Source organism: Cyanistes caeruleus, chromosome 2, assembly GCF_971803275.1.
Source record: "Cyanistes caeruleus chromosome 2, bCyaCae1.hap1.1, whole genome shotgun sequence".
Taxonomy (NCBI): Eukaryota; Metazoa; Chordata; class Aves; order Passeriformes; family Paridae; genus Cyanistes; species Cyanistes caeruleus.
The window spans coordinates 82733723-82759207 of record NC_141702.1 but is presented as its reverse complement, the minus strand read 5'-3'; the positions used below and the strand labels follow the sequence as shown (position 1 = coordinate 82759207).

At 50.4% G+C, this 25485-nt stretch overlaps 1 protein-coding gene and 1 long non-coding RNA gene across 3 annotated transcripts in view; both read right to left on the bottom strand.

Moving 5' to 3' along the window:
• Window positions 1-1732: 1732 nt before the first annotated feature.
• Window positions 1733-25485, bottom strand: part of TMEM63B (transmembrane protein 63B) — a 47084-nt gene continuing 23331 nt past the window's right edge. Inside the window, exons 2-24 of one of the 2 annotated variants that reach the window (XM_086878272.1) lie at window positions 18758-18965; window positions 17771-17850; window positions 16226-16264; window positions 12639-12729; window positions 11835-11872; window positions 10940-11082; window positions 10616-10667; window positions 10221-10329; window positions 9626-9696; window positions 8738-8818; window positions 8481-8604; window positions 8253-8386; window positions 7969-8106; window positions 7541-7694; window positions 7170-7276; window positions 6320-6406; window positions 4812-4877; window positions 4508-4670; window positions 4257-4362; window positions 3954-4121; window positions 3698-3813; window positions 3399-3479; window positions 1733-2380 (exon numbers count right to left, since the gene is read on the bottom strand). In XM_086878272.1, coding sequence (XP_086734398.1) covers window positions 2216-2380; window positions 3399-3479; window positions 3698-3813; window positions 3954-4121; window positions 4257-4362; window positions 4508-4670; window positions 4812-4877; window positions 6320-6406; window positions 7170-7276; window positions 7541-7694; window positions 7969-8106; window positions 8253-8386; window positions 8481-8604; window positions 8738-8818; window positions 9626-9696; window positions 10221-10329; window positions 10616-10667; window positions 10940-11082; window positions 11835-11872; window positions 12639-12729; window positions 16226-16264; window positions 17771-17850; window positions 18758-18943 — 2499 coding nt within the window. In that variant the 5' untranslated portion in view covers window positions 18944-18965 and the 3' untranslated portion in view covers window positions 1733-2215. The remainder of the gene's footprint in view (window positions 2381-3398; window positions 3480-3697; window positions 3814-3953; window positions 4122-4256; window positions 4363-4507; window positions 4671-4811; window positions 4878-6319; window positions 6407-7169; window positions 7277-7540; window positions 7695-7968; window positions 8107-8252; window positions 8387-8480; window positions 8605-8737; window positions 8819-9625; window positions 9697-10220; window positions 10330-10615; window positions 10668-10939; window positions 11083-11834; window positions 11873-12638; window positions 12730-16225; window positions 16265-17770; window positions 17851-18757; window positions 18966-25485) is intronic. The other variant, XM_086878271.1, reaches the window with a different exon arrangement.
• Window positions 3075-3345, bottom strand: LOC147654966 (uncharacterized). The gene is made up of 2 exons (XR_015283584.1): window positions 3266-3345; window positions 3075-3172 (listed from the first exon to the last, which is right to left on the bottom strand). It is a non-coding gene; the product is annotated as an uncharacterized LOC147654966 (long non-coding RNA).

Genomic DNA, 25485 nt, shown 5'->3' with positions numbered 1-25485 from the left:
AATATATACAGGGTATTATACACATCTCTACACAGACAGTGCCACTCAGAACACACAGCTCTCTGTGGGCAGGGCCCTGACAGCTGCAGTGGCAGCCCCAGAGCATGGCCATACCTACAGAGACCACAGCATCCCAGCCCACCTGCTGGACCAGAAGCAAGGGCAGTAGGTAGGTGCAAGAATAGGGAAACAGGATCACCATCGCTCCTGTCCCAGCCTGCAAGCGGACTGGAAACTCTCAGCTCACATGCTCATTTCATTCCTAGCCACTACCTGGAGGGGATGGGCAACTCTCCGCATGCCCCTTCAGACCCATTTCTCCAGCCCAAACCAAGCCCTGGAAGCTGGTGTGGCCTGCCCTCCCCATGCACTGAAGACCCACATCTCTTCTGTTCCATCCACCCTTTTCTCCAGGCCTGGGATTCCTATAGAGGTCTCGTACAGGAAAGGCAGCTATGTCCTCTCTGAAGCAGCCCCCATCTGCTCTCTGTGGGTCTGACTCCTTTCTTCTAGTGGGAGGCACAGGGGAGAAAAGACATGTAACCACCATTCCTGGCAGCTGAGGTGGGCAGGGCTGACACTTCACTTCTGGTTGATTAAAGTGCTTGGAGCTCTAGGGCCAGCACGGGTGATTCCCCTTTCACCTGGCCTCTCAGGCCCTGGAGGGCACAGCCCCAGGGAGCTGGTGCAGTGCCCACAGATGACAGGCAAAGGGAGGGTGATCGTGTCCGTAATGAGCACCAAACAGGATGGTGGCAGGGCTTAAGGGAAATAAATATAGCTAAATAGTAGAGGGATTTATTATTTTCCTTTATATTTTACACAAGGGGAGGGGGGAAGCAATTGAGGGCAACTGATACTGACCAGAAACCTCCTCACAAAGTGTCTTTAAACAGGGTCAGTCCTTCTTCCATGTGCCAGGGGCTCCAGTCCACCTCTCCCACCCATCCTGTTCCCTGCCTGCCACTGGGACAGAGCTATCAACAGGGAGGAGGGCAAGGGCAAGAGGTAGGGGAGGAACAACCCCCCTCTCAGGCAGGGGAGCCTACATCAGTCAGGGCAGGTGAAGAAAAGCAGCACAGCCCCATGAGGTGTTTGTGCTCCTGAAGATGGTGGTCTTGGCTGGAGACAGCTCCTAGGGGCTGCTCTCCCAAGGGCTTCCTCCTTCTCTGACCACCTCAGCTGGGGAAGACCCTGCAACAGCTTGGGGAAGGAAGCCCATGGGGCCTCACTGCAACCAAGCAGTGCTGATCTTGCAGGGTGTTGAGGACCTGTAGCCTAAGACCCTTTCTTCCATCTCCCTGGCACCCAGGAGACCCCCATACAACACCCCCCCCACCCCCAAGCCTGACCCTGCTTGATTTGTTTGAAAGTGGAGTAAAATGTGCAAAGTAAAATGCCACTTTAAACGATGCTGCAAACCCCTGCCTGTGCCCCTGGTGGAGAGGCTGCCTGCGCCGCCTCCTGCTCATGAGAAATGCCCTCAGCACCCCTCACCCTGCAAGGGCCTGTCTGGCTCATGCCAACCCAGTGCCCCTTCCCCAGCATGATGCCACCCTTGATCGCAAAGCCAGGCTGTCACTGTCACCATCCCTGTGGTGAGGGGGAAGGCTGTCACCACCCCTGCACCTGGACAGGCCCCTGGGATGCCACACCAACTGGATGCTGGAAGCAGTTGAGAAAGGGCACACACAGGAACAGAAGGTGCAACAAAAGCCAACCCGTCCCTGGGTGGGGTTTCCAATGGACTGACTGAAGTTTTTAATTTATCACCTTCTTGTAAATCTAATAAATTATTAGTGTTTCCCACCAGCAAGACAGGGGATACAGTTGCCTGCTCAGAAGACCCCAAATGTTCCCCTTCTGCCCCTTCCCAAAAAGCACTCAGCTTTCCTCCTCCCTGCAGGTCCAGGGCAGCACCGCAGGGGGTTATGGTCCCCCTCCTCCCCAGCCTCTGGGAGTCTGGGGTCCAGAGATGTGTTGAAGAAGGTAGCTAGTAAAGAGCATGCCTGCCGAGCAGCCAGGCTGGCGCAGGGGTGGAGGGGCAGGGAGATGGAGAGCTTGCAGCAGGGCCCCTGCCCTCACTGAAGGCAGCGGCCCTGGGGGCGGGAGGGTGAGGGCAGTAGCCAGCACCCTCAGGTACCTCTTCCCAGGTCTCTGTGCACACAGCCTGCCCTGCTGCTGGGCCTCCTTCCCCTCCCACCCTTTGAGGTCCCTACTGGTGGATCTCATTCTCTATCAGGCTGTCCTCACACGACTGGAAATCTGTGTCATTCATGCCATCTGCATTGATGAGCTCCTCATCCTGTGATCCCTGCTCCTCTGACTCTGTTGCTTCGCCCTCTGGTGAGGAGTCCTGCAGCACTTGGGCGATGTACTTCTGTCAGGGCCAGGCATGGGAGAGAGTAGAAACACACATGAGTCTGAGAAACTTCTCCAGGAAGCAGAGCACAACACACTAAGCACCATGCATGAGGCTGAGCGTGGGGATATGCTGGGAGGGAAAGGAAGCAACCAGACTCCATGGAATATACCAGGAAAGGTGTAAGAGTGGGGCTTGGCCCTGAAACACTAGATGTGTTTCAAACCCCAGCATTCTGGGACAGGGCACCTGGGGTGGGAAAGAATGTGGCTTCTCAGGCTCTTTGGAGCCCCTGTGAACTGGAAGACTGCATTCCCTTTTTTGCTAGTAGATGTGTCCTTGAAGCACTGCCTGCCTCTTATAGGGATTCTCCTTTTGGCAAAGTGTTGCTGCACTTAGGTGTCTGGAGACTAGGAAGGAGCCTGGATTATGCACACCCCAGCCCTGCTCTCTTGTGGAAACAGGAGGCTCTGCTTTACCCCATCTCTGCAGCCCTGCGTAGATTCCCAATACAAAAACCTTATGGAAGGAAGCAGTTGGAGTGAGCCAGTTGAGCCAAGGTGAAGTTCTGAGAACTGCCTCTGGGGGTCTCAGAGTGTTGGACAGGGGAGAGAAGAGTCCCCAAAGCACTTCCACGGCCTTCAAGGCAATGTCCATGGAGACACCTTTGTGTTGGCACTAGGACAAGCCTGGTGGGTGACAGCCTCTGCTGACGTGCAAGCGCGCAAAGATGTAGAATGAGAAGGGAGACTGACCCAGCTGGATTCACTGTCCCAGCAGAAAGAGAGACGGAAAGTAAATGCACAGCATCTGAGGAGCAGCGGGAAAGAGGTGTGTGTGTGGGGGTTACACTTCATCACCCAGAGCAGGTGAGGGGCGCAGTGCCCAAGAGTTGCCTCTCACCCTCACTGGGAGGATCCACGTGCTGACTCAGAAAAATGAGAAGTGAGGAGTGAGGTACGCAGGGAGTTACCTCCCCCTTTCCAGACTCAGGTAAGGAGTGTGCCAGGGCACAGAGGTGGGGATAGTGACTCACAGCTGATTTGGGAGCAGGCAGATTGGTAGCAGGTCTCCCGTTCTGCCTGTTGTCCATGGCATCCACTTCTGTGTGGTCAATCTGGAGAGAAAAGGAGAAATTGAGAGAGCCAGGGCAATGTACTTGTTGTCCCACCTCAGAAGCAGTAGAGACAGCCTCAGGACTATCCCCTCCATGAAGTCAGGGCTGACAGGCTATGCTGAAGAGCAGGCTGGGACCTCCCCTAGAGCCCCTGCTGTTTTGTGGTTGAGCTGTGCTACCAAGGAGAAGGGTCCCCCACCCAACCCATTCTGCCTCACCTTGTAGTTGTGAGCACTGAGGTATTTGAAATGCCCAAAGCAGACGTGACACAGGCAGATCACAATGGTGATTACGAGGACCACAAAGGTGAACATGGAAGTGGGTGCCAGGAACCCTGGGGCGAAGGAAAACCAAAGTGGCAGTGTCAAAAGGACTGTGACTGTGCTTTGTGGCTGGAGGCTGCCAGGATCAGAGCCTGGGCAGGGAAGTGGCTCAGCAGGAGGTTAAGGACTGGCATCCGAGTGCAGTGCTCACCTGTGCGCACTGTGGAGAAGAAGAGAAGCCAGAAGAGGCAGAGGATGGGGGCTGCCACTACCTGATTCACAGCCCCTGAATGGATCTTCTTGTCCAGCTTGGCAGGCAAGTAAGCATAATACAGGTTGTATCGGTCCACCAGGTGCTTAAGCAGCATGTACATGAGCCCTGGGAGAAGGGGAAGAAAGCCAGATGAGTGGGGCATCAGCCTCTTTGCTAGACTGATAGGGAGTACCTCTCCCACATCAGCCTTCTTGCCTCCCCTCCACTTCTGGCACAGGGAGGCAGAGGGGTATTGCTTACCAAAAGGGACGATGATGGGGCAGGTGATGCTGTATGTCATGACTACAGTGAAGACACACATCATCCAAGCGTAAGCAGCCCCAAACTGGAACTCATAGGCCTGGTGCTGCAGGAGGGAATGGAGACCCATCAGCAGAAAGACCCTGAAAGCTGAGTGGGTATGTGCAACATACCCAGCTCTATACACAGAACTGGGCAAGCCCCATTGGGGTCCCATCACAGCAGTCCCCTCCCTCAGCCCCGCTACATACTCGTTTGACGTTCCTCCGCTCGGCCGCCGAGCGGGCCAGGCAGAGGCGTATCATGTACATGAGCAAACCAGGGATGCGCAGCAGGTCCATGGCATTCCCGATGAAGGCAGAGGCGATAACATAGTTGACAAAGAAAGCCCCATTGTCTGGCAGGAACACACACCTGGGGAGATGCAGCAAGAGCAGCCTGCACAGGGTGCTCCCTCCTTGCAGGGCAGTAGCTGGGAGCCCCCACAACCTTTGGATGCCGACAAGAACCACCTCCCATTGTAAAACAACGCCTTTTTTGCTCAACTCCACTTACTCAAATCGCACAGCAGCTTCAGCAAGGAACTTTTTGTCAAACAACCAGCGGAAAAATACATCCAAGCTGTGGGGGAAGAAGGCAAGAAGATGAACCATCAGAAGCAGCAGCAGACAAAAATGCACATATGTTGTAGCTGCTCTAGAAGGATCCAAAGCTCTGACCATAGACCGTTTTGTTCCCTGCTGGAGTGTGTCACCAGCAAGTATGTAAACTGGATATAGGAAAAAACCAGAACAAAACAATGCAATACCCAAAAAGGGACGTAAAGCTTCCCTTTCATGTGTGTTCTTATCCCTTTACCCTGATCCTATCAATATTTTTCCTCTCTCCTCTATTTGGGCACAACATCCACGTAAGGAACAGATGACTGATTCTGCAGAAGAAACTGGTTAGGTACAAGGTACCCTCCAACAAGAGATATAAAAAATCCCTTAGAAGAAACAAATCCCATTTTCCTCAATTTTGATTTTTTTATATAAAACCATCCAATCCTCTGGCACTGGTGGAATACAGAGTTCAACAGGCAACAGCAGGGGGATCAGCTCCTCAGAAGGAAGTGCGGTCTGTTTTGTGGTCAAAATACAAATCTTCTGAGAGCATTTACCTGCCCAAGATGAAATTTTACATGCAACAAGGCTTTTTAAATTTGTGTTGCAAGCATGTAGTCACCCAATGGGATGAAGGACTATTCTTCTGTCACTATCAGAGGGTTTGTCTATTCTCAGGAGCTGCCTGACATCACCACTGAGGGGCTGGATATCTCAAATACAGAATTTAGGTGGGGTGTAGAATTATTGTCTACAATAATATCACAGAATGGCTTGGGTTGGAAGAGATCTTAAAGATCCCTGGCCCCAAAATGTGTAAAGAATGAACTAGCACAATTAGAGTTCCTTGTCCCCCACCCACTCCTCAGTTTTTTCCTCGTCACACTCTTCCCCTACTTGGCCCCTGTTCAGTGCTAGAGCCCACACCAATGGCTGGCAGGTGATGGATGCATCAATGTTTCCCACAGGGGAATTCTATAAACTGAGGAAGATTTGAGGCATACACCCAAACAGATGAGCATTTCTGTACCCACACTATCCCACCCAGCCAAGCAGCGCAACCTATTCAAGTTCTGGCTTATAGCGGGAATTCACTAGTTTTGTGCAAAATTTTGACTGCACACTGAGCACAGAGCTGGAGAATGCCTCCTTTGTATCAAGCAGACTTTTCACATATACTCATCTACCATCTAGCCAACCTTTGCTGCATTATTTCTAATACCATGGCACATGTCAATGTATTTGCAGATTGAATCAATAAAGTCCTAGAGATCCAGTCATGTATGGTCTGGCCTGTTCCCCCTCAACTAAAATTAAACACCGGTCTCCCAAGGGGATGGTGACCTGGGCAACAGTGCAGTGAGGAAAGAATGCTGTAAAAAAAACAATAAGGGGTGCAACTCAACCCTCCCTGTGCTCCACATCTCTGTATTTGCCTTTCCTTTCCACAACCCCTACCTGCTCAGGCCCAGTGACGGCAGCAGCAAGACCATGAAGATTAGGAAGGTATAACACTTGTGCATGGTTGTCCTATTCTCTCCAGACCTGAGGACAGAGAGGCTGTTAACCTTTCACCCCACCAGCCATGCAAGCTGTGCCCCCAATGGCTTTCCATCACTAAGAACTTTGCAATATCTAATCTAAATCCCACCCTGTCTGTTCCTAGTACATGAATACATCCCCTTTCCCTCCAGCGTATTTCAAATCCATTATAGAGTCTCCGTTCTTTTCCTCTTGTCTCACAGGCTCTGCAATCATCTTCCCTGACCTGCAATCCTGAGAGCTGATGACACTCTACCCCACCAGTCTCTGCCACACAGACCAGAAAACAAAGTTTACATTGTGTGTCCTGTGGGGAATGTGCCTCACAAGCAGCATGCTTCTAGTGCTCTGCACTTGAAGTGCTTTCCCTGTGGTCAGGAGCCAGAGCAGCTAAAACAATTTTCCCTTGGAACTGCTCTATCTTACATATGGTACAGGCACACCATACCCATGCCTGCTCACCTGAGCCAAGACTTCCCTCACTACTAGCATTTCTCATGGTGACCAGTCCCAACACCTCCCAGCTTTTTTCTTATTGTACACCTGTCAAGTTCTACTCAGATAACCATGCTGCACAACAGAAGCTAAAGACTGGCAGAACAACTGTCCACAGCAGTCTCCAGGTGCCCAAGATGTGCAACATAACATAATGCTTGGAGTGGAAGACAGAAGTTCAAGATCCAGCCTGTAGCTTTATGTCAGTGAGAAGTGTCTGGTGGCCAATCAGCTCACTGAGAAGGTAAGAACAGGTGCTGGCTGTCCTTACCTGGTCCAGTGTGCTTCGAAAAAGGCAGAGTAGTATACAATGGTGGGCAGAAGAGCAGAGAAGCACCACAGCAGCAGGGTGGGGAAGAACTGCGTGATGATTGGGTTCTGAAACAAGGCAGAGAAGAAATCACATTACATGGTGCACCAGCTCTTGTACCAGCCACAGGTACAGTTGCCTTTGCTGATGCCAAGGCCCCAGCACTGTGACTGCCACTGCATCCTGTCCAGGCTCAGCACCTCCCTCATGGTCAGGCCTCATGACAGGACCTGAAGAACAATCTCTCTCCCTATCCCTAGCCTTGCAGGGGATGTTGTGCCTTGGTGTGGTTCCTGTGTTACCCACCCTGCACCCATCTCCAAAATCCTTACATTGAGGTACTCCACAGGCTTGGTGACATTGAACTTGTCCATAGTGGTGATGATGATAGCAGGAGTGGTGAGAAAGAAGAGAAGGATGAAGAGGACCACATTAATCACAAAGCAGCGGATCCACCATACAAAGCCCCGGATGGAGAGGTGTTCCCTGGGAGGGAGAAAGAGGGCATCAGGATGGCTGCACAGGGTGGAATACCAGGTGTGGGCTTTGCATGCACACTACAGCCCAGCCTGGTGAGCAGCACTTAGGGTGTCAGCCCAAGGCTTTCCCCCTCCCAGTCAGATCAGACCTCTAGCTCAGCCAGGCTGGACTTCAGCAAGAACAACTCCCTGAGTTACTGGAGGAGCAGATGGAGACAGAGAAAGGGAGGGTGCACCCCCTTCCCACTGGCAGGGCCACTGAACCCTACAGAGCTGCTCACCAGTAGATGTTTTGTGGGTCAGGAGCATAACTGACAGTCCAGTTGGAGACATGGAGGGACTCACTGCAGGAGGACGCTCTGGGCTCCCCACGGCATGCACAGCCCTGGCACTTACAAGCGTTGAAATCTTTGAGAATTCTGGACAAGAAGAAAGAGGGACATGCTGACACAAAAGGCTAGCAGGCACAAGCCAAGGGGATGCCTTAGTGCTGCTGTTCTTCTGATTTAAGGCAAAGGCTGGGACAAGTCACCTTTTTTGGGAGGGCAGGACCATCTGCACTCACATGGCTGTGATGGTCTCATTGTGGAAGGTGACAAAGGCCATCCCCAGAGGCTTTTCATTAACCTTCTCCTTCTCCCGCTTGTAATCATCTTTGAGCTTCTCCTCCAGCTTGGTATAATACTCAATAGCCTCCACCTGAGCAGAAGGACAGAAGTCAGAGGAGAGATGATCTGGGGACCCAAGCCATGAGACACCCAACTGCTGCCCAACACCTCCAGCTCTCCCTTACCTCCTCACAGCCCCTGATGACACAGCAGCACAGGTGGCCACAGGGCTTGGGGTTGATCATGGATGGGGTGTTGTCCTTGCTCTGCAGGTTGGTAAAATAGATTCGCCCACGCTCAGCTTTCTTCCTGAAACATGAGAGTGGAAAAGAAGGAAGAAAGGAAAGAAAGAGGGTGACTCATAAAAGCTCTGTGGCACCAGACTTGAGGGGGTACCAGCAACATCAGCCCACTCTGTCTTTTCTCCCAAAATAGAGGTTACCTCTCTGCATCAAGAAACATCAGTCGAGCAACATCATAGCAGGGACGGGCCTCCAGGACAGTGCAATTGGCATAGGCCTCCCTGTGGATGAGAAGCATCAGTTCACCACAACTGGGACCAAAGGTACCCCTCAAGCAAACTACAAGTGTTCAGGACTTCTCCCTGGACCTGAGAAGAGTCTCCTGGGCTGAGTACAGTGATGCATACCAAGAATTTGCAGGGGAACCTACAGGCTCTGTCCCTTGCAGCAGACACAAAATACAGGGAAAATGCTACATCCTTTAGGTGTTGGCACAAGAACTTTTGCCCTATAGCAGCCAGGAGCCTCTCTAACCCCACACTCCCCTCTCTGCCTTCACAGACTTGTGGTCAGAAAGAGGCACAAAGGGTACCTCTTTGTACCAAAGGGTACAAAACCATTTCTTTTCCACCCATGGTACTTCTAGACATGATTCTCCTGACAGTGAGGTTCTGAGAGAAGAGGAATTTCATTTTCTCGTTAAAGAGATATACTTTCTACAAGAACTGTGATCAGGGCAGCAGCACAACATCCCAGTCACTGCTTGATCACCTCCTGCCTGTATCTCATCTGTCAACTTAACTACATTTCAAGACATGCCCTGATAAGCAGGGGCACTGCTTACCACACTGACCTCCTATAGCTCTGCAAGAGATAGCTGGGCATATCCAAAGGCACAAAACAAAGGATACTTCAAATTTAGATAAAAAGCAGAAAAATAACAGTGAGAGGCACAAGATAGAAGTACTCACCAATTTTGCCTAGCTCTCTGTTCTCAATGTATTATTGCCATTCCAGGTAACACTAGTACTACCCTAATAAAAACACCCCTGTTACAGGGAAGTCTTTAGGGACACAGTGAGACTTACTCAAAATGCTTCTTGATCTTCTCTGGCTCAGCATATTTCGAGATCCCATTGATGAATAGAGTTCGCTTAACCTGGGAAGAAGAGGGAAAGGAGAGGACAGGTAGGTGTGGATGGTGTAAAAGACCAGATTGCAGCAAACCCCCTACCAAGACCTGCACCAGTGATGAAAAAAGGTGGCCCCATCAATTCTAGCTACCAGGGCTCCTCCTCTCCTGTGCTTCTGCTAGTCGTTGTCATCCTGCACTGGGGTGCGCTGCAGATTGACAGACTAGGGACTTACACTACAGGTGCCTGAACAGAAACAGGGCTACCCTTCAGAAATGAAGAAGGCAAAGGTAGCTGGAACAATCCCTAAGGGAGAATGGGGTCCTTCCATGTGTTTATCCAGTGCAGGCCTCTCCTGCTTCCCCATAGGCAGTCACAACTGCTGCTCTGGAGACGATCTGCCTTTGGCCAGGCTGAGTAAAAACAGCCAAAACATGGCAGCTCTAAACTGCTGTGGAAACTGAGGGGCTCAGCATTGTCTCCAATGCTACCTGACCTGACCACAGGGCATAGGAAAATGTGCCTGGGACAGTGGCCAGACCCTGCTCACCAAGTCATCCTCTTTGTAGCGCATCTTAGAAGTATGCCGGCGCATGCTGTACACTGTCAGCAGCAGGTACAGGAAAGCAAACGTGGTGTGCAGCCACAGCAGGTTATTCCTGTCACAAGGGAGACAACAAAGGTCAATGCAAAGGTCACTACAAGTCTGTGTAAGGCTGGTCAGGCCCTGAAGGCACTGGGGCCATGAGTGCATTTTCAGCATAGCACACAGATGCCCTACAACCAAATTCCAGGAGCTCAGCCTGGAAAACAGAGCAGGGACAGTAGCCTCAAAGAAAGGGCAGATATACAGCCTTCAAGAAGATGAGGCTCTGCAGCAAGTGAACATTTACAAAATACACCTTGGGGGCTTCAATTATCCATCCCACCCCTGCCCACACATACCCAGACTTCAGGTTAGCGATAGTTGTCCTCCCAAAGCTGTAGGCATTGTTTTCTAGGGACAAAGAGGCAGACAAAAGCATGTTCAGTTATACTGAATGGGACAGAGCACCACTAGAGTGAGCTACAGCAAGAATTATCACCTGCAAAACACCTAAAACCCCAAGTTACACAGGATGACCCTGTGAATGCACTACACTCAAAATGAGACAAGAGTTAGGGTTTGTCTGTGTTAGTCCTGTTCTGCCCTCCACTGCTAACCACTGGTCTGGAACATGGTGTTGAAAGGCAGATGCCCCAGCCCAGCCAAAGGCTCCTTGTTCTCACCTAGCAGGTCCCCTGAGAAGTTGACAGGTAACACGATGCCCACAGACAGCACACCCACGACCACGAGCAGCCCAATGATGTGCCTCTGGAAGGACAGGTAGTGCACTGCATCAACCCCGCATTTATCCCGGATCTCATCATCCCTGCCAGGGAGAAAAAGGCTGTTAGGCAATTTTCTACATTTCCTGAAGTGTTGGGGGAAAGTGCAGGGTTGCAGCTGCCCTCCTGATCTGAGCACACACAGCACCCCTTGTTCTGCCCTACAGAGCTGTAGCCGGACTCTGGGCTTGGGAGCCCAGCACTCAGCCTTGAAGTAGCCTGGGCAAAAACCTGCCTGTGCAATGATTACCCAGACCTGCTTCCCATGGCCCTGCTCTCTGTCCCCCAGAAAAGGCAACTGGACACACCTTATACCCTTCAGTTGGGCCTTGCCTTCCCTGCTAAGATACAGACGCTGATATTATCCCCCACAGCACTCTGAGTAGAAGTGCTTGGGAGACTACTCCTGTGCATCATCAAGCTGAGGGTGTCTCCCTGCATCCTTCTCATAGCCATTCCTGAGACAGCAGTGCCCCTAGCAAGAGTGCCAGGGAGGTGAGTATCTTTGCAGAGCAATGGACAGTGTTTCTGAGATGGGAATGATGGAGGGGCAGCCATGGGCCTGGGTTCTCTCCTCTGTCACAGACTCACTGTGTGATGTTATTTTGTCTTTAGGGCTCCTCATGTAGTCCTGTCTTTACTTGTCCTCTCCAGAGGACAAACTTACACTTTTTAGAGAGGGGGCTGCAGCAAGGACAGTGACTTCATGAAGCTGTACTGCAGTGGGTGTCCCAACAACCCTGTACTGCCCCTCCTTCCCCATGTGGGTCCCCCATACAGGTTCTGGAGCACTCACTTTATCCTGAAGATGGCCGTCAGCCAGGAGCAGAAACCCTGTGCAAAAAGAAAACAGGACAGTTTCACAACACTCTGTGTTCCTTTATCCCAGCTCCCTCCTTCAAAGGTTCCAGGGACCAGGCTGGTGTCCTTGCACATACTTGGCTTGGGCGGGGGGAAAGACAACAAGCACCCAGATGTGCAGAGCCACAGATGGGCCAAGGTGAAGGAGGTGACAGTGGAGAACAACACAGGTTGGACTTTGCTGTGGGCTGTCCCCTATCAACTGGCAGCTCGACCTTCCAGGCAACCCAGGCTCCTGGCTAATATGGAAGCTCTCCAAAGCCTAGGTAGACCCAGAAAATACAGCATACAGGTACTTTAGCCATCATGATGGACAAGAGAAGCTCTGCAGGGACTGGGAAGGTAGGCCGGGCCAAAGCAGCGCTCCTCAAAGGACACCTGGAGGAGCTTCACCCCCCATCCATCACACCCATTATCCTCCCCTTCACTGAGGGGAAAAAACAGTATAGGTATACCACAGTGTGAAGAAGAGCTGGCAAGTAAGTATTGTTTGTAATGCTGAGATTATAGGCTGGACAGGCGTCTGTTAAGCCATAGTGATGTAGAGCCTATTTATTTAAGCACATGTTTGAGAGCTGCATAGTTCCTTGAGCTCTACACAGCACTCACACACTGCAAGATGTGGGACTTAAAGCCCAGGAACGGGCAAAAGTGTTTTTTCTGAAGAGCCCTTGGTTCAGCCAAGCTGTGGGTTCCTGGCCCCTCAAAGGCAAAGCATTTGACTCTTGTGGCTACTCACATTGTCCCTCTGGTCGAAGTCCACAGAGCTGGATACAGAGGTGAGGCGCTCATAGCGGTCATGGTTGTCAGAATGCAGGGCGGAGGCTATGCTAAAATGACAAGTGGAATGTGAGGGAGAAAGTTAGAAGATGCGAAGAGGCAGCCTGGCCAGGAACCAAGTGCACCCAGGAGACTAGAGGTTAATTCAGGTCAGTTTGCACCCGGTGAGATGGAGAAAGGTAAGATCAGAGGTAGCAGTAAAGAGAGAACCCTCCTCAGATGGCACGCTGAGCCTGGCAAAGCCCATGAGCTTAGCCCATGGATGCTACTTATTAGGCACCTTCTGGAAGGCACCCATACTATGTGGCAGTCACTGCAAGGAGAGGTTGGCAGAAGCTGCCACAGAGGAGAGGTGAGGTCTGTTTAGCACAGGGTTTAGACAGCAGAAAGGAAGAGAGAACTGGAGGCTTCCACAGCCCCTCTGGCTCTGGAATAGCTGGAGAGGCACTGGGAACAGCTCCTGTCCTGCAGGACTTCACTCATCTCCAGGAAGAGGAAGGAAGGAGTCTGGTGGGCTGCATCCTGTACACCAGTCCTTCCCACCCTTAGTTCTTCAGTGCTGGAGGAAGAATGCAGCTGACTGGAGCCAGGGTCAGCGTAACCTGCGTCTCAGACTCAGCTGAGCCTCCACCCTGGAAATCCCTTGAGCAGGAACAGGGCAGAGAGCTGGAAGTAAATGTCTCCATGGTAAAGGACAGGAAAGAAAATGGGGTGAATATCATGAAACCACTTTACTCCAGCCAGAGGCAGGGACCTAGATGAAGAACCTACAGCAGAAGCATCCAAGGCTGACAATAGCCCCCACTACAAACAGAGGCAGAGGGCAGCTGGAAAAGGAGGTAAGAAAATGGTCTAGAGACCTAAATTAAATAGCACTTGCAAGATGACAACAGCAGGCTGGGATTTCAGAGGTGAAAGAAGAGATATGACTGATCTGAAGGCTAGAAACAAAGGAAAAAAAAAAAAAAAAGGAAATATGGTCTCCCTGTAGTCAGTACAGGCTCAAGGAGGGTAAGATGGGAAAGAACACAGAAACAGCTGCTGAGAGACAAGTGCTAAAGAGGAGGTGGATGACACTAAGGGAAGGAAAATAAGGAGAGATCCTCATGGACATTCTGAAGGAAAGTGGATGAGACAGATGGCCTCTCTCAGAGCAGAGTAGCACTTGCTAAATCCCCAGTTCCTAGCTGGAAGTAACAGACAGGGGAAAGGAGATTAGCTGAAGGTCAGGGGACTACAGCAGTGCAGATTAGACAGCGGCGTGCAGCCTTGCCACTGGGCAGCCCAACACTCTGCTCTGCTGAAGGGACAGAGACAGCTTCGACCCAACTCTCAGATCTTCAGCTCTTAATAATCACAGAGACCTTGCAGCTGGGCACAGGGAGTGAGGGTGAATTTCTGCTGAAGAGAAATTTCTGCCCTGAGGAAAGCCCAGCATAGTGACACCATGAGCTTTTGGATAACCAAGAAAACTCATGTCTCTGTGGGGGGATGCAGTGACAATAATCAGGATGACCTTAAGTGTTTAGAAGACAGAGGGTGCAAAACCTTGCCAAAGATAGACAGCTGATTAGGGAGCTCCAACAGCACCTGCACCTGGATGGAGACTTTTTAAAGCAAAGTACTGACAAGTTCAAGTGGGTGAAAGCAAGGTTGCCCCAAATCACAAGATTAAGGTGGGAGCCTGCAGGATGTAGGTCTGGTGCAGGCCCTGCCAGGGAAGGAGAAGGACAGGGTCTGAGGCACAGCTAGCCTTAGGCCAAAGGAATCACAGGCAAGACGGCAGGCCAGACATGCTGCGGCAAGGGCTTGCTGTAGTGTGAAGCTGTAGGTGGCTGCATAGGTGGCAAGCCCCACAGGGCTTTGTGATCACTTCCCTCACATGCAGAAGTGCAAGTGGGCTGCTATGATCTCCCAGTGCAGACTGACTTGCCAGTTGCAACTGTTGATGGCTACTGCAAGCTCTGACAAGTCACAGGACAAGGGCCTTTGTTTCTCAGGGAAAGGGAACACAACAGAGGAGAGAATGCCCTCTCCTGCAAAGAACCATGTTGATACATTCAGGGGCTGGGAGCACCAGGTGACATATACATGTTCCTAACCCACCACCTGTCACTGCACTCCCCAGCAAAGAACAGCTGGGATGTGAATGTACCATTAGCCTTGAAGGAGCACAGACAGAATAAGACTCCCTCACTGAGTTCTGCAGGTTATGGAGGCTTCTGGCTGCTAACACTGTTCCAGCTCATGCAGTAGGTTTAGGGGTGGTATGTGTGGTGTGTATGGAGCAGATGGCTCCAACAAACTCAAAAACAGGAGCAGGAAGAAGCTGCCCTGTGGAGAGAGACAAGCACTTGTGAAGATAAATGACGTGGCCCCCTAAAAAACATGCAGAGCATGATGGCTCTACTACCTCTGCCTTACTCCTCCCACAAGATGTTAGCGGAGAAAAGTTGCCAGACACACCTGAAGCAGGGCCAACCACTAGTGAAGCAGTCAAGCATGAGTGAGAGGTCCCCTCTGTGCCATGTACCACAGCAACCACCAGTTCTGTTTTAACAGCTTCAACTGCTCTGCTCCTGAGGGCAAGGATCAGCTGCAAAAACAGGCTCATTCTTGTAGCTCCTTTAAGGCAATATCAGGCCCCTGCTTTGCAAGTGAGAAAAGGAGGCTGCAGTTTGCTGCCCCAGCCTCAGACACAAATCAGTGTAGCTGGAGTGACCATGGCAGGCTGTGCACTGCCAGCTGATTATCCCCTCTGCAGCACATACCACCCAACCAGTCAGCAAGGCACAGGCAATGGTCTTTCCTCAGGCATAAAAGCAGCAAGAAAGAGGTAAAAACAGGGAGGACAGTCCATTGCAGAACTTGATGGGCATCACCAGGCCAAGGTGACAAAGGATGCTTTCAGCAGCACTGAGGCAAAAGGCTTCTTCCACAGGGGAAGAGAGAAAATCAAGGGCACTGCCTTTCTGGGTGTGGGTTTAGGTGGTAAGGGACAAGGACCAAAGGTTACCCTGGTCCCAGCAGCCTCATGGGGTAAAAAGGAAAGACAGTACTCTTGTCAGATCCTCTTTGTCCATCTGCCTACCCTTGCAGATGGTGAGGGAAGAGCTCTTGTAGCAACCTGGCACAAGAAGGACCAGGCAAAGTCACCTCCCCTGCACCTGGGTCACCTGAGTGTGCTGTGGGCCCAGGCAAGCAGGTTTGTTTACTTCCATCCTAAGACAGGATAGCTGGACACAAGCAGATAGAGCAGGACTTGCGATACAGCACCCTCTGCTTTGGTCAGGACTGAGAGCTCCCTGGCACTGCTGATCTCAAGGAGCATTTAAGGGCTACTGGGGAAAACCAGGGTGCATTCGGCTGTGGTAGTGGATGACACAAAGGGGAGGGAAAGAAGAGCACAAATCCACCGAGAGACACAAATTCATGCCCAAGCTCCCATTTAGATTAGTTGAGAAGCAAGACAGCTGCAAGAAAAAAGAAGAGAGAGGTTGTGAGCAAGAAAGAGAGAAGACATGAGACCCTGAAAAAACAACATACTATTCCCGCTCCTCTCTTTCCGTCTCCCAGCGTCGGCGCCTGGGGGCACAGAAACAGAAAGGGAAAGGTTACAACCACGGGAGTAGGTGCTGAATTCTCTTTTGCAGGGAACTTTTTTCTCTTTTGCATACAACATGGCTCCCCATCATCCTGAAGAAGAGAAACCTGCCAATGGTCAGGCTGGAGAAGACCTTCCTTCCAGAGCTCAGCAATGCCTCAATTCACAGCAATCTGGAATACCCACTGGTCCAGAGGCAGAATGCTTTGCTGCCAGCTGAAGGGAAGCTGGCTTCACTGGGAAGGTGACTTGGCTTCATACCATGGACATTGCAGGGAGCTCCTGAGTGACGGGGTCAAGTAGGAGAGACTGTAGGAACTGCCTGGCTGCCATCTGAGCTCCCCTCCCATACATCTCCTCCCCACCCAGGCAACAAACACACATGCACCTCCCTCCTGAAAATCTCATCCTACCCCATGGATGAGCCAAGCAGCATGGACTCCTCCCTGTGTCTGCAGTTCTGTTGATCCACAGCTTGATCCACAGTTACCATGTCCCTCTCCCTGTGCTTACCAGCTCTCCCTCTCCAAACAGCTGGTACCTCTCTGCCTTTCTGCTTACAGCCACTGCTTGCACTCCCTCGCACCCAAGGTGCTCAAGCATTGCCTCAGAGAAAATCCAGCCCTCTCTCCCCACTGGAGGCAAGAGCTGTGCAGCCCCAGTGGCTTCCTTCCAGCACCTAAACCCTGACTGCTTAACTCTGCTGCCTTCTCCCCACTGGCATCTCCTGTAATTATTCCTTTCTCCTTGTTTCCCTTCCACTACTTCTGTACAGTTGATTTCCCCAGCCACACCAGGGAAGGATGGGCAGAGGAGCCACAGTGACACAGCTGCTTATCTAACCTTATCCAGGACCATTTATTTAAACCAGGAGAATTCCTGGTTTGATGCTGGATAAAACCAACTATTCCCACTGTTGTGCAGGGAATGCTCCCTCTGCTATGGAGCTGCCATCCCCAATGGGCCTTGGCTTTTGCTGACAGACACTGCATTGGGCAGGAAGGATCTACACCCAGACCAATTTATCAGCACTTGAGATGTGAGCTAAGCAGTACCACACTTGGAAAAGCAGCATACTACTGCCAAGTGCTCTTAAGAAGAACTGCATCCAGCAGTCAAAAAGACACCTTCAGATGCTTAACAAAGCCTTTACTGTGGTAGCTCTCACCCTTCCTGTGACCTCTTAGTCCTCTCCTCCCTCCATCTGCTGGTCCTCTGTAAGGGTCCCTGCAATCTCTGTCACTGAAGGGACCATAAGCGATATGGAGCCCGTGGGGACCACTCAGTGTGTTGAGAGAAGGATGCTGTAACAAAAAGGCCAGTAAGCAGGGATTTCTTCCTATTCCTGGAGCTCAGGGGATGCAACCAGCACATCTGCCTCTCCTCTCCAGCTGCTCAGGCACACAAAATGGGATTTATCCCTTCTGCCTCACAGCAAAAAAAGGCACTAATCATATCTTATTCCCTTGCCACTCTCCCGTGCTTACCTGTCAGCATCAGTCACCAGGGCCAGGCGTCCATAGTCCCAAGCAACTTTACGTAAAATTGAAAAGACAAACAACAGTGCCTGAAAGAGACCAAAAGAGATGCTGTGAGAAAGGGCGTTGTCCAACTTTGTCCTTGTCTGCTACTGTCACTAGAGGACACGAAATGATTCACATGAACACCTCTCAGTGTCAGAACAGAAAAAAACAGTGCCTTTATTCTCTGACTCCAGTATTTATAGATTGTTAACAATGACCAGGGATTGGATAATTAAGTTACCATCTTCCCAAGCACACTGGTCATGAGAAACATCCATCAGAGGATGTTTCTTAGAAGGAATGTGATAAACAACTTATGTTTGTAGAGCTTTCATGGGAAAGTAACTAAAACTACGAAAACATTATCAGAAGGCTTCAGTTTCCAGGGTGACACTCTACATGCAGGGCCACAGGAACAAGGAGGGTAGGAGGGGTCAGAGTCCTCAATTAAGAGCACACTGAGACCACAGGAGAGCACAAGTTCCCCAGGAACAGTCTGTTAAATCAGACTATCTGGATAGCTGTGGGAGGCAGAGGTCCAGGATGCAACACATGAAGCTAAGGTAGCCCCACAGGATCAAAAGGCCTTGAGGTTCCTAGAAGTTAGAATTATGGCTGTATCATTTGTGGTCCCACAGCTTCTAAAGAGGTAGACAAAGCTGCAGGGACCTGGCAACATAAAGTGGAGTTTTGAGATGCAGGACTGACCCAACATCACCTCCATCCTTATGGCTGCAACACCCTTCCATGGGGCTCATTGTGGTGGTATTGGAGCTAAGTCAGTAGTGGCTAAGATCACAGTGCCTAGGAGACATGATCAGGGCCAGAATGCCAGCCAGCAGCAAAGTCAGGGATTGCATTTGAGGCCCTCAACCCTAGTCATCTGATCACTGTCCTTGTTTCATGCTTAATTACAGGAGAAGGTGTCAAAGCAACAGTAGGTAGACTTACGAGAAAGCACATAAAGTCAAGGGCTAGGACAGTGGGCACCCCACCAAAGGGCAGCCCCTGCAGCACAGTGCTGCGGATGCGTGCACTGTAGCAGTAGTCCTTGGTAGTGCTGTTGTTGTTGTTGCATGTGGGAGTTTTGCAAGGGGCCCCTACTGAGCCCAGGGTGGCAATGACGTAAGGCAGCATCTCTACAGCTTCATCGTCTTCCCTGGATAAAGGAGAGAAAGAGCTGGTTAGACACATGCCAGTTTGATGACAATGTAGCCCTGTTGGAGTTGGGGGCCAACCTTGCCTACCAGATCAGGCTTTTCTGTGCTACAGGATTTTCCTGGGACTAGTGTCCAGGGTCAAGTTCATCTGAGAAGCCTGCTGAGTTTGGTAGTGCCAGAAGAACCCACATGCTTCAGTAGCTATGGTCCCACCATGGAGTCCCAGAACTCCTTTCTTTTTTTTGTCTACTCTCACACCATTTAGATGCAGCTGTCTCACAGACTACTTTTCCTGAGAACACTCAAGTGTCCCTGCTCCCCCTCCTCAGCAGGGAAAGCATTTAGGTACAGGAAAAAGTGAAAAGGTGGGGTAGATGGGGCATGAAGTCACCTCTGGATGACAGAAACAAACTGCTATAGGACAGCTGCTGCATCATGATCCCACAATTTCCTTTGCCTGGTTGCATAAAGCCATTAGCTTTATTAGGCTGAATCATCACCTTCTCTTGACTGCAGGCCTCAGCCTCCACCTCCCAGGGCACCCACAAGGGGCCGGTCATACCTCCTGCTTGTTTTCTCTCCTTCCTCTGACTTGGAGGCCATTTAAATGCAAGCACACAGAGTAGAAAAGACGCTTTGGCTCTACTATTTAGCTGGTCAAATATTTTTTTTTTTTTTATTTCAGTGCCTTCCCCAAACTGTTACAAGACCCACAGTGGCACACAGCTCAGCATCACTGCTTGGCCATGGGGAGGTCCTCCTCCTGTGCAGAGCAGATCCATAAGAAACAAAGAGCTGATTATAGTAGCAATGGATAAATGCAAACTTAGTAACTCAGATTAAGACATGCTGACAGCAGAAACACAACCACTTTTCAGAACAGGGCTGAGAAAATCCCATCAGTTGCAGAAGGAAAGTGAAAATCTATACAGGCTTTTGATCTCTAAACCATTCCTCTTACTACTACCATGAACCACACAGAACAGCTGGATAGCACAGTATCACTTCTGGGCAATACCTGGCTTTTTTTTTTTTTCCCCAGAAATGCCATCCCTACGGGCTGGGCAAAAGAGCCATCGCTTGCCCAAAGAATGAGTAAACTGCCACCACCACTGCCCTTCAAGCTCTGAATTATTTGGTGACACTAGCAGAGGGGATGCAGGGCTCTTACCTCCAGCTCACGGGTACAATATTGGCCGTCTCCTCCCTGGCTGCAGAGATTTATCAGCATCGCAGCACAACACTAGCTGGATAATGACCATAAAACAATTCGCTGCGGTGACCTAGAGAGCTCCACATCAAAGTGATCCCTCCCAGCTCAGCTCGAATGGGTGCACAGCTACAAACCAGCTGAAGCACTGATGACAAAGGGCAGCCCGAGAAGCAAAAGCCCATCTGGGTACAGGCATTTAGAGGGGGTCAGCCGAATTGGAAAGGCCACAAAGCAGCCTGTTAAGACATAATTGACAGGTACAGAAGTGGAGCAGGGCTGCCTACAGCAGAAAAAAGGAGCAGAAAAGCAGCAGAAAAACAAGACAAGACATGAGATCACAGTTGGGAATAAATCGGGAAGACAGGAAAACTCACTCTGGCTGAATTAACTAGAGACTCAGAAGCTCTAGGGAAGTGATGGGAAAAAATGATGGGATGAGACTAAAAGGAGTACCACATACTTTGGAGTATGAATGGTTACACCCCTCTGTAAATGAAATCTAGATGAACTGAATGAAAAAAGAAATACCTCTCAATCCCCTTTTTGGGAACCTTGCAAACTTTTAGCAACGAGTTCCAGATTTTGAGTAAAGACTACAATCCTACTGTAACACCACAGCCTTAAGTTCTCCTTGAAAAAAGGAGAAAAAAGGATGAAAAAAAAGCAAATAAGAAAAGCATTTGCTTTTTCTAGACCTACTAAGTTCATGACTAAGTGCTCTCTCCTTCCCAGGACACAAGATGTCTTCTAGTGCTAACCACTCACCCACACATCCCTAACACATTCTCCCTTCTGACCCTATGGAAAAGTAACCAGAACCACATACAACATCCTGGGTAGGGAAATGACCTTGACTGCCAGAACAGCACCCTGATGCTCTCAGCATCTCTCCTCACACTACTTCTCACGTGGCTAAGCATTATTTACTTCTCTGACGGCATCTTTGCACATTGAGGAAAAGCATCTCTGTCATCAGCCTGCAATCCCACTGTCTTGAGTAGCCATGGTAGATTAGAAGCCAGCCATGTCCCAGAGCAAATCACTCCTTCCAATACACCTGGCTGCATGCTTCTCATCTTCCCCCACCACTTCACTACAAATGGTGTCACTTTGGAGCCACTTCCTCTTGACAAAGCCGAACGACTCCAGGGTATTGGCAGATTTTAGGTACCTTTTCTGGGCCATCAATAGCAAAGGACCTCATCCTTCTACTCTTGTCACATTAAAATTGCTAGTTCACTCCTTGACTTTGTGGAACCTCAGACAACTTTTGAGCCAGAACTCTACATCTCCTCCAGCACACACAGTTTTCTTAACAGTTTTCTGTGAGAAATTCCAGACATTTTCTGAACATCCAAGCAAGTTACACAAGTTGGCCAGATGCTGTTATTTTACCATAGTATTGAAAGACTTGCAACAGATCAGGGAACTATGATTTTCCTCTGCAGACACCAAACTGTTTACCTCATTCTTGCATGTTTTATAGCCCCATTTTCCAATATGTCTTTCTCAAAAGAAATGAGGCTCATATGCTCACATTGCCCACAAGCCTATCTAAACATTATTTAAACAAACCATTACATGCTGAAGACAAATTCTGCAAGTCTACAGGTAATTTAAGACACATTTCAGAGAGACAGGTCCCAGAGATATTTCCCCTGAAGCCTAGAGGATGGACTGGATATAAACCTTCCTAGCCTCTTCAGTAACCCAGCCAGAACACTCAGAAATGGAGAAGATGAGGCATATGCCTAAGGCTTACACCGCCTTTTCACGAGCTGAATCAGGAGGCACAGAAGCAGTCCACACCATCCTTAGTTATGCAACCTCCCAACCAGCTGGTAAGCACAAGGGGCTCCCTCATGGAGGGAGAGGTGCTTCAGGTGTGTGGGAAGCTGGGAAAACCTCACAGGAATGTTTAGAGCACTTCTGCCCCTCTAGTTCTCCCAGCTGCAAGAACAACCGGCAGGAGGCTTGAGGAAATCTGCCATTGTATCACTTTAGGTCAGACCCACCAGGGTTCTTCTAGGGTTACAACACCAATTTAGGCAATTAAGAAAAATGCTTTGACAAACAACTCCACAGTCTTCATTAACAGTGCGTACTTATTATCCTTCACCAAAGGCCTTTCCCAGGAGTCTTTCAGCTGAGCAGGAGACTGGCTGGTCTTCCCAGGCAGTCAGTCAGTTTTCCCAGGCACAGTGCAACCCATGGGCCTCACAATACCTCTTTCCTCTGTATTTGGTTTCCATCTTGGTCTCAGATGCTAACTCGAGAGAACTCTCTGCCCCCACCCTCAGCCAGGCAGGGCATGCTCCAATGTGTCTTATGCTGCAAGGTGCAGGGCTGGCACCTGTACCTGATGTTATGTAGAGTGTTTCAGTCAAAGCATGGGCAGGAAGGAAAGGTGGTGCTTGCAGCATGCAGTCTTATAGTACAGAAGCACAGATCCCAATTATGAAAGGAAATCCCTTCCAGCAGTGTGGGAGGGATAAGGGGATTTTTCTAGCAACAGCTGCTCTCCCCAGCTCAAATACACACTAAAGGCAGAGATCGTTTACCAAAGCTTTCTGTTTTGATCCCAGTGTCTCCCTCTAGGGAAGGACCCTGCATGTTTCCTTATGCTGCCACCACAGGTGAAGGAGCATCTCTGACTACACGAACTGTGTTGCACTAGAACATAGTTAAAGGTGCCTTTCCTGATCCTTCCTTCTGCTCAAAGGCTGTAGGTCAGGGCAAGCTTGGCTCAGCCTGGGCTGAGATGCTAACATCAGCATGAGCTCCTGAGCATCAAGAGACAATGTGCAGGGAGTTGGTGGGAAGCTGCTGTGAGTCTGGACTGGTGGGAACCAGCTCAAGGTATCCAAGCCCTTTCCCATCCAAGCATGGCTTGTGACCACAAAATATAGTAGGGCCAAAGACACAGTAAGAGCAGGACATCAAACTAGGTTCCATGCAAGCCCCAGAGGCTTCCCCTCCTGAACTCTGCATAATTAATGCTGATGTCCTCAAAACAGCAAAGACAGACTTGCCAAAAGGCATTTTCCACTCTTATTCAGCAATATTGGACTCTATCTCCTTCTCTATTAACAGCAGGAAGGAGGAAGAGAGGAAGTTTGTCCCAGCCAGAGAGAAGCCTGTTCCTGCCCTGTAGCATAGCCCCTACATCCCCAGCAGGACCAGCATGCCCATAGTGTTCCATGTTTTCACCAACATGTGTCAGGAGCAGAGGCATACAGCTTTCAACCTGAAGTCCCTAAAGTACATCTTACCTGGTGCTGCAGCCCCAGCTTCTGCCTGTTAAGCCCTGTGCAAACACAGCCCTGAGAATTGCTGTTCTTGAGAGCTTGGTGGCCTCAGCAGGGCAGGGCAGGACTTCTCCTTGTCTTCGTTGGCACCCAAATGAGGACCCAAACAGTAGCCAAGTAAGCCTCCACGCTCCCAACCATCCATTGCAAAGAGAAAGAAGGCAGAATGAGGCAGAATGAGGCTGGGAAGGCCAAGATTTCATGCCTTGGTCCTTCACTGCTGTGACTCTGGCTGCAAAATGTAAGCATCAGGATGCTTATGGAGTCATGCCACAGTCTGGCGGGGGGTGACATGCAGCAGAGGTCTGAGGGACTCTTGCAGGCAGGGGATTGGGAGGAGGCTGCCTGTCCCACACTGAATTCTGCTGCAGCACTGTAAGGCCAGGGCAGACAACAGAAACAGCACTGCAGGTTTTCCCAAACAGAGCATTTCCCATTCTCACCAGCTCACCCTTAAGCCTCTGCCCCTCATATTCAGCACTCACATCCTCTGCCAAACCCCTGGCACCAGGGGGAAAGAAGAAAGAGGAAGCACTGTGCTGGGACTCAGGCAGGAGTGACTCAGGAGTTGGAGAGCCAGCTAACTGGCAGACAGATCCACTGACACAGGCAAGTGTCTGTGTTCTTCCAGCCACACTACTGATGCCAGCCAGACACAAGGATGTGACCCAAGAAAAGCCTGCAGAAAAACATAAATCAAAAAAGTGGATGCTTGAACTCACGGACGAAATGATGTAAGCACACAAGCTATGTTCATTTGCTTTCTCACCAGTAAATGTTAACTCCGCCTGTAATTAGAACATCAAGACTGTGCTCTAGTAGAAATACATTTGTTTATGGAAATGCGACAGTCTCACAGCAGGCTGGAGGTGCAGAGACAGGCAACTGGAAATCAGCAAGTCTGGGGCTAGAATACCAAATTTCCAGACTAAATATTAAGCAATCTAAACCTTGTTAAATCTCTGGGGAATGGCATTCAGGGGAGGTGAGGTGTGCTTTGGTTTTCAGACATGGAGGGTGCTGTGGACATGGCCCGTATCTTTCAGACCTGCTCCTCTGGGTTTCCTTGGTTCCCAGTACCACAGGTAACCCACACTGTGACCCCAGGGACCTGAGGCGAGATGATGTGCCACCCTGAGCCTCTGCCTGCCAGGGCAGTACAGACCTGCCTGCACTGGGCACTTGGCAACTCTCACACAGCCACTGGAACCCAAGGTTGATGAAGCCTTCTCACCCATTCAAACACCCACCTAGGTGACCTGCACGTAAGTGGCAAAGTCCAGCAGTGCTCTGAGAAAACTGCTTGCGGCCACAAGCAGACCACAGGAAGAACAGTCTGACTTCGGTAAGCAAGTAGGGAATAGCCTCAGGACAGAGGGGAGAAAGGGGCTTAGAAGTTAGCTCAAAACCTTTCCCAGAGTACAACAGTTAAACAGGGAAAATACCACTCTTGATGCAAACACAGCAGTGGGAAAGCTGTCCTGCACCATACCTCAGACCTGGCACAAAGTATTTAGGCAGCTAAGGATTGGAGAAGTGCTGACGTGCTCGGTGCAGTGAGGAGGAACGTGATCTGCAGGCCAAGGGAAAAAGCATCAAGAAGCAAATGTGCTACCGGTCCATTTCCAACAGTCCTGGGCAAAGCACTGACCTGGATCAGCAGAAAGGAGGAGGGGGCTGCCAAAGCCCTGTATCTCTTTGTCTCATTTCCATCTCCTCCAGTCAATACAAAGCAGACTTCACCTCTATGAACTAGCCAACTAGACACCAGGTCTACGAAGCTTTGGTCTGGCAGGCTTGGCTTCTTCAAAGCAAAAAATAAGTACACCTTTGCCCTGGGTCCGAAGTCCTCCCGGCTGACTTTGCACCAGGCCTCAAATAGCTACCACTAAAGGGAATCACACCTTTCTTTAGCACGCATCAGCTCCCAGTCCTGGTGTTGGCAGGTACTGTCACTGTCACAGCCAGCCCCAACCCCACTGCTCGGAGCACCATTTT